Here is a 10,855-nt window from a genome sequence, read left to right as displayed (position 1 = left end):
GGGACACGACAGGGACACGACAGGGGTGGGGACACCATGGGGACGGGGACATCAACGGGACAGGGACATCAAGGGGACACCATGGGGACGCCACGGGGATGGGGATGTCAAGGGGATGGGGACACAACGGGGACGTCAAGGGGACGGGGACACGATGGGGACGGAGACGTCAAGGGGACAGGGACATGATGGGGACGTCAAGGGGATGGGGACACGACGGGGATGGGGACGTCAAGGGGACGGTGCGGGGACGGGGACGCAACGGGGACGTCAAGGGGACGGTGCGGGGACAGGACGGGGACAGGGACAGCGTGGGGTTGGGGACGGGGACGTCGAGGAGACCAAAACATCAAGGGGACGGCGTGGGGACGGGATGGGGTTGGGGACATCAAGGGGACGGTGACGTCGAGGGGACGGCGCGGGGATGGGACGGGGACAGCGTGGGGTTGGGGACAGGATGGGGACGGGACGGGGATGGGGACGGGGACAGCGCGGGGACAGGGATGGGGACACGACGGGGACGTCGAGGGGACCAAAACATCAAGGGGACGGCGTGGGGACGGGATGGGGTTGGGGACATCAAGGGGACGGTGACGTCGAGGGGACGGCGCGGGGACGGGGACGGGGACACAACGGTGACGTCGAGGGGACGGGATGGGGACGGGGACAGCGCGGGGTTTGGGGACATCACGGGGACGGGGGTGACGCGGGGGTTCGGGGGCGTCATCGTGGCGTTTGGGGACGTCATCGCGGGGGACAGGGGCGGCCGTGGGGGTTTGGGGACGTGACGGGGATTGGGGGGGGACGTGGGGACGTCATCGCGGCGGTTGGGGACGTCATGGGGACAGGGTGGGGGTCGGGGACACGTTGAGAATTTGGGGACATCGGGGGGGGGGGGGAAGGGGGGGAAGGGGGGGGACGACGCGGCCGGTACCGAGGGCAGCGCGAGGGACATCACGGGGACCGCGAAGACGTCAGGGTGAGCGAGACGACGTCACGGATCCCCCCAATGACGTCACGGCCACCGTGGGTCTTGTGATGGGGAAAAAAAAAAGAAAAACAAAAAAAAGACAAAAAAAAAAAAAAGACAAACGCGGACACCCCCCCGTTAGTGCCACCGCTGGGGACACCGCACCGGGGCTGGGGACCCCGAGGGGACCCCGAGGGACCCCCCCACCCCCCCTCCACCCCCCCCCGCCGGTGCGGGCCTCACCTGCAGCCGCGCCGTTGGGCCGGGAGCGGCGCCATCCCCGGGGCCGCGGGGCCTCTGACGGGATGGGGGCGAGGGCAGGGCCGGGCCTGTGAGGGGAAAAGTTTGGGGGGGGGGGGGGCGGGGGGAAAGGAAACCGGGACCCTCCGGGCCGCCGCCGCCGCCGCCCCCCCCCCCCCCCGGTTCCCGGGAGCGGCGGCGGGTGGGAACGGGCGGGCGGTGAAGAGGCCTATAGGGCCCCCCCCCCGGTAAAATGGCGGCGGCGACGCAAAGGGTGATGGGAGTTGTAGTCCTTTGAAGGGGAAGTAACCCAATCAAACGCGTTTTGCTGAGGACGCCCCGCCTCCTTTAGTCCGCCTAAACCATAGAGTCGGAGATATATAGGTGTGTGTGTGATGGGAAAGTGAGGTCCTCCGAGGTTGTGCTAGAGCGGCTCATTGGTGGGGAAGGGAGGTATAGACCGGAAGTGGCGTCTCGGTGGTCTCCGCCAGCAGTCCGGAGCTTCCGGCGGCTGCGGGGCAACCGGGGGGGGGCCGGGGGGGCGCATGGGGGGGGCCCCGCCGTGGGTGAGTGGGGTTGGAGGTCCGGGAGGGGTCCCCGGTGCGGATGGGGAGGGGGAGAGTAATGGGGGAGGGGTCCCTGGTGCTGATGGGGGGGGGGGTGAGGCTATGGGAGGGGGGGGCGGGTATGGATTGGAGGGGGGGTCTGGGGCTGGGGGGGGGGCTTAGAGGGATGGGGGGGTCCCAGGGGCAGATCTGGGGTGGTTCAGGGTGATGGGGGGGTCCCTGGGGTAGATCGGGGGGGTTCAGGGTGATGGGGGGGTCCCTGGGGCAGATCGGGGGGGTTCAGGGTGATGGGGGGGTCCCTGGGGCTATTGGGGGGGGCCTGGGGACGGAGGGGGGGGCCCTGGGGCAGACCTGGGGGGGTTCAGGGTGATGGGGGGGGTCCCAGGGGCAGATTTGGGGGGGTTCAGGGCGATGGGGGGGTCCCTGGGGCTATTAGGAGGTCCCAGGGGCAGATCTGAGGGGGTTCAGGGTGATGGGGGGGTCCCAGGGGCTGGAGGGGGGTCCCAGAGGCAGATCGGGGGGGCTTAGAGGGATGGGGGGGGGGTCCCAGGGGCAGATTTGGGGTGGTTCAGGGTGATGGGGGGGTCCCTGGGGCTATTGGGGGGTCCCAGGGGCAGATTGGGGGGGTTCAGGGTGATGGGGGGGTCCCTGGGGCTATTGGGGGTCCCTGGGGCAGATCGGGGGGGCTCAGGGCGATGGGGGGGTCCCGGCTCACCCCTGTCTCCCCCCCCCCCCCCAGGGCCGGGGCCTGACGGTGCCGGGGGCCCCACGATGGAGGAGTGGGGGGTGCTGGGGGAGCCCCCCCAGGAGCTGCAGCGGGACGGCAGCCCCCTGGGTAAAGGGGTGGGGATGGAGGGGGGCGAGGGGTCCCTGAGCACCCTGGGGGGGGGTCCCTGAGCCCTTTGGGGGGTCCCTGAGCACCCTCGGGGGGGTCCCTGAGCCTTTGGAGGGGTCTCTGAGGACTCTGGGAGGGTCCATGACCCTTTGGGGGGGTCCCTGAGCACCCTGGGGGGGTTCCCTGAGCCCCTCAGCGCGTCCCCAAGCCACATGGCGGGTGCCCGATGGCCCGGGGGGGGGGTGGGGGTGATGTTGGGGGGGGGGGGGATCCCCATCCTCCCCCTCGTGTCCCCCCCGCTGACCCCTGTCCGTACCCCGCAGGGTTCCCGCTGCCCGGCCCCGAGGAACCCGGAGTCCCCGAGCCCCAGGGCACCCCCGCAGGTGAGGGGGGGACACGGGGAGGGGGGGACACGGGGAGGGGGGGACACGGGGCAGGGACCGACACCCTGACCCCCCCCCCCTCCCCCTTCAATGTCCCCGCAGCCGCTTCCCCGGCCCCACCGGCCCCTCGCTGGCGTCCTCCCCCCCGCTGCCGCCATCACCACCCCCCCGCTCCTCCTCCTCCTCCTCCTCCTCCTCCTCCTCCTCCTCCTCCTCCTCCTCCGCGTCCCTTCGCCTGCGGGGAATGCGGGAAACGCTTCGGCCTGAGCTCCCACCTGATCCGCCACCAACGCAGCCACACCGGCGAACGACCTTTCGGTTGCGGCGCTTGCGGCAAAGCTTTCGCTCAACGTTCCGACCTGGCTCGCCATCACCGCACCCACACCGGCGAACGCCTTTATTCCTGCGGCGACTGCGGCAAACGTTTCGCCGAGAGCTCCCACCTCCTCCGTCACCGCGTCACCCATTCCGGCGAACGACCTTTCCAGTGCCGCCTTTGCGGTAAGAGTTACGGCGACAGCTCTTACCTCGCCGTCCACCAACGCGCCCACACCGGCGCCCGCCCTTACCGTTGCCCTCGTTGCGGCAAAGCTTTCGCCCGCAGCTCCACGCTGGCGCGGCATCAGCGCGTCCACGGCGCGGGGCGCGGTTCTTCCGGCGCGTTCCACCCTTTTGGGCGCAAATGGGAGGGGTTAAAGAGAGAGGAGGGAACCCCCGAGGGGGGGAGGGTCGGTCGGAAGAGGGGGGTGGGGAGGGAGCCACGCCCCTTAGGGAACGGGTGGGAGGGGCTACGGGGTGGCCACGCCCCCGTCGAGAAGCCACGCCCACCGTGGGGAAGGGGCGGAGCCGCGAGGGGGCGTGGCCTCTGTGAGAGCTGGTCACGCCCCCTGGGACCGGAGTGGGAGGGGCCTCAGAGTGGCCATGCCTCCCCGGAGAGGCTCCGCCCCCTGTGGGAGGGGCCAAAGGGCGGGGGCGCCCCGGGAGGGGAGGCCCAGAGCGAGCTCCGCCCACCCGGCGATGAGTGGGAGGGGCTAAAGCGTGGCCACGCCTCCCCGGTGAAGCTCCGCCCCTTGGCAGAGAAGTGGGAGGGGCTACTGCTGAGCCCCGCCTCTTTGCGTGGAGAGGGGACCAATGGGGAGGGCTGGGCTGGCCACGCCCCCTTGGAGGCGGAGTGGGCGGGGCGAGCGCGTGGCCACGCCCCCACGGAGGATGAGCCACACCCCCTGGAGGCGGAGTGGGCGGGGCAAACGCCTGGCCACGCCCCCTCGGAGGAGGAAGAGGGAGGAGCCCCCGTGGCGGACTGGGAAGGCCACGCCCCCCGGAGGACAAGCCACGCCCCCTGACAGACGAGTGGGAGGGGCTTCAGCTTGGCTCCGCCTCCCCTGACGAAGACGGGCAGCAATTGGTGGACTGGCCAGGCCACGCCCCCGCTGGGGATAGGCCACGCCTTCTCATGGACGAGTGGGAGGGGCTAACGCGCGGCTCCGCCCCCGCAGAGGACAAGCCCCGCCCCCTTGAGGAAGGGTGGGCGGGGCCTGACGGCAGCTCCGCCTCTTCAGGAGCTCCCTCGGAGGATGAGTGGGCGGAGCCAACGGTGATCGGCCCCGCCCCCGGCGGGCTGCGTGTGGGGGGGGAGTGGGCGGGGCTGAGGGCCACGCCCACCCGGCCTCCAGCTGCCAATCACCTTCGGATCGTGGGGTGGCAGTGGGGGGTGGAGTGAGCCGTTGCCTGGCAACCGCGGGGCGGGACGGGGTGAGGGGGGGGGGAAACCCGGTCGGTTGCCAGGCAACGGCTGCCCCGGCGACCGCCCGACGGCCCGCCCGGGGGGCGGGGCCCGGTGAGGGTCAATAAAGACGTAACAAGCCTCTGGTTCCGCCTCCTCAAAGTGCTCACGGCCTCCTTATTGGCCGCGCCGCCGTCTCCGCGCTCCTATTGGTCGGCAGCGCCGCTGCGCCCGCCCCCTGCCGCCCGCCGATCGGCGGCACCTCCCCCGCCTGTCCCGCCCTCTGCCCGCGATTGGCCGGGAGCGGCGCTGCTCGTCCCCACCGAACACCGCCGCGTTCCGATTGGTCGCTGCCGCCGCCCGTCTCTTCCCCGCCCGTCGATTGGCTGCGCGCTCGGCTCGCCTCACCCCCCCCACCCCATTGGCCGAGGGCTCCGCCCTTCCAATCCCTCATCTCTCACCCCATTGGCCGCCGCCTTCCTCCGCCGCCGCTTCCTCTTCCTGCTCCTCGGGCCACGCCCACCGTCCCCTGCCACCCACCAATGAGAGGCAAAGCCGGGTGGGCGGAACTTCGCCCTGATTGGCCGGGGGCTGCGCGCGCATCGCCTCGGCCACGGTAGGGCGGGGGAGGGGTCGCTCCTGGCCGCCGCCGCCAGCCCCGGGCGCCCCCCGCCCCCGCTCGTCGCCATGGAAACGGGGCCCCCCGCTCCCCCGCCCCGCCCCACCCGCCCCCGCCCCAAGATGGCCCCCGGCCCCCCGGCGGGACCCCTGGCCAATGGGGTGACGGTGAGCGCCGCCGGGCGGGGGGCAACGTCCAATGAGGGGGCGGAAGAGACCCGTCGCCGCCCGGAGGCGGCCAATGAGGGAACGGAAGGCCGACGGGGGTCAAAGGCCGCGGCGGGGTCAACGGGGGTCAACGCCGGATCGACGCGGGGCGCAGCGGGGTCAACGGAGGCCGAGGAGGCGTCGACGACAGCCAACGAGGGCGCGGGGTCCCGCCCCACGGCGGCGGACGACGGCGTGAGGTCGGTGGAGGTCACGGCGGGGGCGAAGGCCAGCGAGGCGTCAACGGCGGCCATCGCGGGGTCAACGGAGGTCGGCGGGAGGTCAACGGCGGCCGGTGCGGGGTCAACGGTGAGCAGCGCGGGGTCAACGGCGGCCAATGAAGAGCCAGAAGCCCACGGGAGATCAACGGCGGCCATCGCGGGGTCAACGGAGGTCGGTGGGAGGTCAACGGCGGCCACCTCGATGTCAATGGTGACCGGCGTGGGGTCAACGGCAGCCAATGAAGAGCCAGAAGCCCACGGGAGGTCAACGGCGGCCATCACGGGGTCAATGGAGGTCGGCGGGAGGTCAACGGCGGCCACCTCGATGTCAACAGTGACCGGCGTGGGGTCAACACCAGCCGAGACGGGGTCAACGGTGGCCAGTGAGGAGCCAGAAGCCCACGGGAAGTCAACGGTAGCCATTTTGGGGTCAATGACGGCCAATGAGAAGCCGGAAGCCCATGGGAAGTCAACGGCGGCCATCTCGGGGTCAACAGCGGCCAATGAGGAGCCAGAAGGACACGGGAGGTCAACGGCGGCCATCTCGGGGTCAACACCAGCCAAGACGGGGTCAACATTGGCCAATGGAGAGTCAACAACGGCCAACGATGAGCCGGAGCCTCGCGCCGCCTCCGCGGCGGCCATCTTAGAGCCACGTCCATCCGAAGCAGCGCCGGAGACCCGCGCCGCCTCGACGGCGGCCATCTTGGAGCCATCGGCAGCCCCGTCGGCCACCGTTTCGGGCTCTCTGGGGGAGCGGAGCCTGGCGGGGGCCAACGGGCCGGGCCGGGGCTCGCAGGGCAGCCTGGGTCCCGGTATCCCGGGGCCGCGGGGGACGGACCTGGATTCGGTGAGTCTCCTGTCAGGGACGCTGGAGTCGTTGAGCGGTCCCTTCCCCGATGACGTCAGCTCCATGGGTTCCGACTCGGAAGTGGCGGCACCGTCCTACCGTCGCACCGACCGTTACGGCTTCCTGGGGGGCAGCCAGTACTGCGAGGCGCCGTGAGTGACACCCCCCCCCACCCCAAAACGGGATGTTTCACCCCAAAAACGGGAACTCCGCCCCTCTCCTCCTGGGTGGGACACCCCCACCGCCATCACCTCTGGTTTTTCGGGACCGGGGTTCCCCCAAAAGTGTGGGGCTGGCTTTGGCGGGGGTGGGGGGGGTGGCTGTGGGGCTGGGGGGTGTCGGGACTCCCCCCACCCACCACCCGCTCCCCCCACCCCAGGGAGACCTCGGTGCCCGTGGACGTGGCGCGGCAGCGGGAGCTGAAGTGGCTGGAGATGTTCAACCATTGGGACAAGTGGCTCTCGCGGCGCTACCAGAAGGTGGGTCCTGCCCCACGGCGGGGGGAGTTGGGGGTCAGGGGCTGGGGGTTCTGGGGTCCTCCTGCCCTATGGCAGGGCCTCAAGGGGTTCTCCTGCCCCATAGAGAGGTTTGGGGGGGGGTCCTCCTGCCCCATGGCAGGGCCTGGGGGGGTCTCTCCTGCCCCATAGAGGGATTCTGGGGGGTGCTCCTGCCCCATAGAAGGGCTGGGGGGGTCTCTCCTGCCCCATAGAGGGATTCTGGGGGGCGCTCCTGCCTCATAGAGAGGTTTGGGGGGGTTCTCCTGCCTCATAGCAGGGCCGGGGGGTTCTTCCTGCCCCATAGAAGGGTTTGGGGGTCCGTCCTGCCCCATAGAGGGGTTCTGAAGGGTCCCCCTGCCCCATAGCAGGCCCTGGCAGTGTTCTCCCACCCCATAGAGGGATCGGGGGAGGGGGGGGGGTTCTCCTGCCCCACAGCAGGCCCTGGGAGGGGGGGGTGTCCCCCTGCCCCATAGACGGGTTCGGGGGGGGGGCCAGCCGCGGGGGATGCATCTGCCTGACGGTGCGGGCCGCGTGTCCGTCCGTGTGTCCCGCCGTGGGTCCGTCCGCCCGCGTGTCTCCCGCCGTGGGTCCCGCCGTGGGTCCGTCCGCCCGCGTGTCTCCCGCCGTGGGTCCCGCCGTGGGGCAGGTGAAGCTGCGCTGCCGTAAGGGCATCCCCTCCTCCCTGCGAGCCCGCGCCTGGCAGCTCCTCTCCGACAGCAAAGCTCTCCTGGACCGCAACCCCGGCCTCTTCCAGGTGAGGATGAGGAAGACGAAAGGGCTTGGGGGGTGGGGGGTGGGGGTGGCCCAGAGTGGGCGTGGCCCCGGGGGTGACACCCATCGCCCCGCCCGCAGGAGCTGGAGCGGCAGCCGGGGGAGCCGCGGTGGCTGGACGCCATCGAGAAGGATCTGCACCGGCAGTTCCCCTTCCACGAGATGTTCGTCGCCCGCGGGGGGCACGGGTAGGACACGCCCACCTCTCCCCTTGGCCACGCCCACCTCTCCCCTTGGCCACGCCCACCCCGTGGCCACGCCCACCTCTTGAATGGGTCCCCTGGGGTGGACACGCCCCCTTTTGTGAGTGGTTCCGCCCATCCTCCAGATTGGCCCCTCCCCCTTATGGGTTGGCTCCTCCCCCTCCAAGTTGGCTCCTCCCCCTCCAAGTTGGCTCCTCCCCCTTATGGGTTGGCCCCTCCCCCTTCTGGCTTGGCCCCTCCCCCTCCAAACTAGCCCCTCCCCCCTCCAAGCCGACTCCTCCCCCTTCCAGCTTGGCTCCTCCTCCTCTGGCCCCTCCCCCCGGGTTAACTCCTCCCCCTCGGGCTCTGACCCCGCCCCCCGTGTCTGGCCCCGCCCCTGGCCCCGCCCGCAGGCAGCAGGACCTGTACCGCATCCTCAAGGCCTACACCGTGTACCGGCCCCAGGAGGGCTACTGCCAGGCCCAGGCCCCCGTCGCCGCCGTCCTCCTCATGCACATGCCTGCCGAGGTGGGGTCATGGGAGGGGTCACGGGGGGGTCACGGGGGTCATGGCGGGGGGGGGGAGGCACTGTGGATCTGGGGGGGCACCGGGGGGATGTGGGGGCAATGGGGAGGTTGGGGGGGGGGGGAACATGCTGGGGCCGTGGCGGGGGGGGGGGGGGTCAGGGGGTCAGGGGGGGTCGTGAAGGGGGTCAGGGGGTCGGGGGGGGTTGTGAAGGGGGTCAGGGGGGTCGGGGGGGGTCCCGGATTGCGGGGTCACCCCCTGACACACCCCACTCCCCCCCCCCAGCAAGCCTTCTGGTGCCTGGTGCAGATCTGTGAGAAATACCTGCCCGGCTACTACAGCGCCGGCCTGGTGAGAGGGGCGGGGGGTGGGGGGGTCAGGGGGGGTCAGCAGAGACCAAGGGGAGGTCAACGAGGGTCAACGAGGTTCAAGGGGGGCCAAGGGGAGGTCAATGGGGGTCAACGGAGACCAAGAGGGGTCAATGGGGGTCAACGAGGGTCAACGGAGACCAAGGGGAGGTCAACGAGGATCAATGAGGGTCAAGGGGGGCCAAGGGGGGTCAATGGGGGTTGATGGAGACCAAGAGGGGTCAATGGAGACCAAGGGGGGTCAACGGGGGTCAACGAGGGTCAATGGAGGCCAAGGAGGGGGTCAATGGAGGTCAGCAAGGGTCAATGAAGATCAACAAGGGTCAATGGAGACCAAAGGAGGGTCAATGGGGGTTGATGGAGACCAAGTGGGGTCAAGGGGGGGGTTAATGGTGGCCAGCGGGGGGTGATGGAGGTCAGTGGGGTCAACAGAGACCAAGGGGGGGTCAAGGAGGGGGTTGATGGAGACCAAGGGGGGTCAGCTGGGTTCAATGGGGGGTCAATAGAGGCCAAGGAGGAGCAATTGCGGTCAATAGTGATCAATGGCGGTCAACAGTGGTCAACAGGGACCAATGGAGGTCAACAGGGACCAATGGAGGTCAACGGGGGTCAATGAGGGGTCAATGGAGGTCAACAGGGACCAATGGAGATCAACGGGGGTCAGTGAGGGCCAACGGGGGTCGATGGGGGTCAACGGAGGTCAACGGGAGTCAACAGGGGTCAACGGGAGCTGCCGGGGTTTCGGGGCGCCTCTGACCCCTCCCCGTTGTCGTCCCCCCCCCCCAGGAGGCCGTGCAGCTGGACGGGGAGGTGTTCGGGGCGCTGCTGCGTCGCGCGGCCCCCGCCGCCCACCGGCACCTGCGGCGTTTCCGGGTGGAGCCGGTGCTTTACCTGACCGAGTGGTTCATGTGCATCTTCGCCCGCAGCCTGCCCTGGGCCGCCGTCCTCCGCGTCTGGGACATGTTCTTCTGCGAGGGTACGGGGGTCCCGCCTCCGTGGGTGGGACGGAGCCGTGGGCACGGTCACCGTCCGTGGGCAACGGCCACCTCCCATGTCCCGCGTCCCCGCGTCCCCGCGTCCCACATCTTCGTGGCAACGTCCCACATCCGCGTCCCCACGTCCCATATCTTCCTGCCAACGTCCCCTACCACGTCCCGTGTCCCACATCCGTGTCCGTGTCCCATGTCCCCATGTCCCCATGTCCCACGTCCTTGTGTCTGTGTCCCACGTCCCACATCCATGTCCCACGTCCACGTCCCACACCCACCTCCCATGTCCCCACGTCCCACATCTTCACGCCAACGTCCCGCTCTCATGTCCCACATCCATATCCATGTCCCACGTCCCACATCCACGTCCACGGCCCACGTCCCATGGCCCACGTCCCATGTCCACGTCTACATCCACATCCCATGTCCGTGTCCATGTCCCGTGTCCCATGTCCACATCCACACCCATGTCCCATGTCCCACGTCCGCGTCCCACATCCACATCCATGTCCCACATCTCATGTCCCATGTCTACATCCGTGTCCATGTCCCACGTCCAATGTCCCACGTCCACGTCCCACGTCCATGTCCCACGTCCCACGTCCCATGTCCACATCCACGTCCATGTCCCACGTCCAATGTCCCACGTCCCACGTCCACGTCTACATCCATGTCTATGTCCCACGTCCCACATCCCACATCCATGTCCATGTCCCACGTCCATGTCCCACATCCACATCCCACATCCCATGTCCATGTCCCACGTCCCACGTCCACGTCTACATCCATTTCTATGTCCCATGTCCCACGTCCCACGTCCACATCCACGTCCCATGTCCCATGTCCACGTCCCACATCCACATCCATGTCCCGTGTCCCACGTCCCACCTCCATGTCCATGTCCCACATC

General features: G+C 69.8%; 2 protein-coding genes across 2 annotated transcripts; both read left to right on the top strand.

The window, feature by feature from the left end:
- The first annotated feature begins 1,463 nt into the window (after nt 1-1,463).
- On the top strand, nt 1,464-4,737 carry LOC129200769 (zinc finger protein 787-like). The gene is made up of 4 exons (XM_054812032.1): nt 1,464-1,776; nt 2,516-2,611; nt 2,935-2,994; nt 3,097-4,737. Exons 2-4 carry the CDS (start codon nt 2,548-2,550, stop codon nt 4,335-4,337), a joined length of 1,365 nt encoding a protein of 454 aa, XP_054668007.1. The 5' UTR covers nt 1,464-1,776; nt 2,516-2,547; the 3' UTR covers nt 4,338-4,737.
- A 558-nt stretch (nt 4,738-5,295) lies between these two features.
- LOC129200768 (uncharacterized) lies at nt 5,296-10,845 on the top strand (the record flags this gene model as incomplete). The annotated part of the gene is made up of 7 exons (XM_054812031.1): nt 5,296-6,765; nt 6,993-7,092; nt 7,757-7,864; nt 7,963-8,069; nt 8,477-8,591; nt 8,874-8,939; nt 9,743-10,845. Coding segments are annotated over exons 1-7 (2,960 nt in total), but the record flags the coding sequence as incomplete, so codon positions are not given.
- Nucleotides 10,846-10,855: the final 10 nt, after the last annotated feature.

This window comes from Grus americana, unplaced genomic scaffold, assembly GCF_028858705.1.
Source record: "Grus americana isolate bGruAme1 unplaced genomic scaffold, bGruAme1.mat scaffold_478, whole genome shotgun sequence".
NCBI classification, from domain to species: Eukaryota; Metazoa; Chordata; class Aves; order Gruiformes; family Gruidae; genus Grus; species Grus americana.
This window is presented reverse-complemented; position numbering and strand designations above follow the sequence as displayed.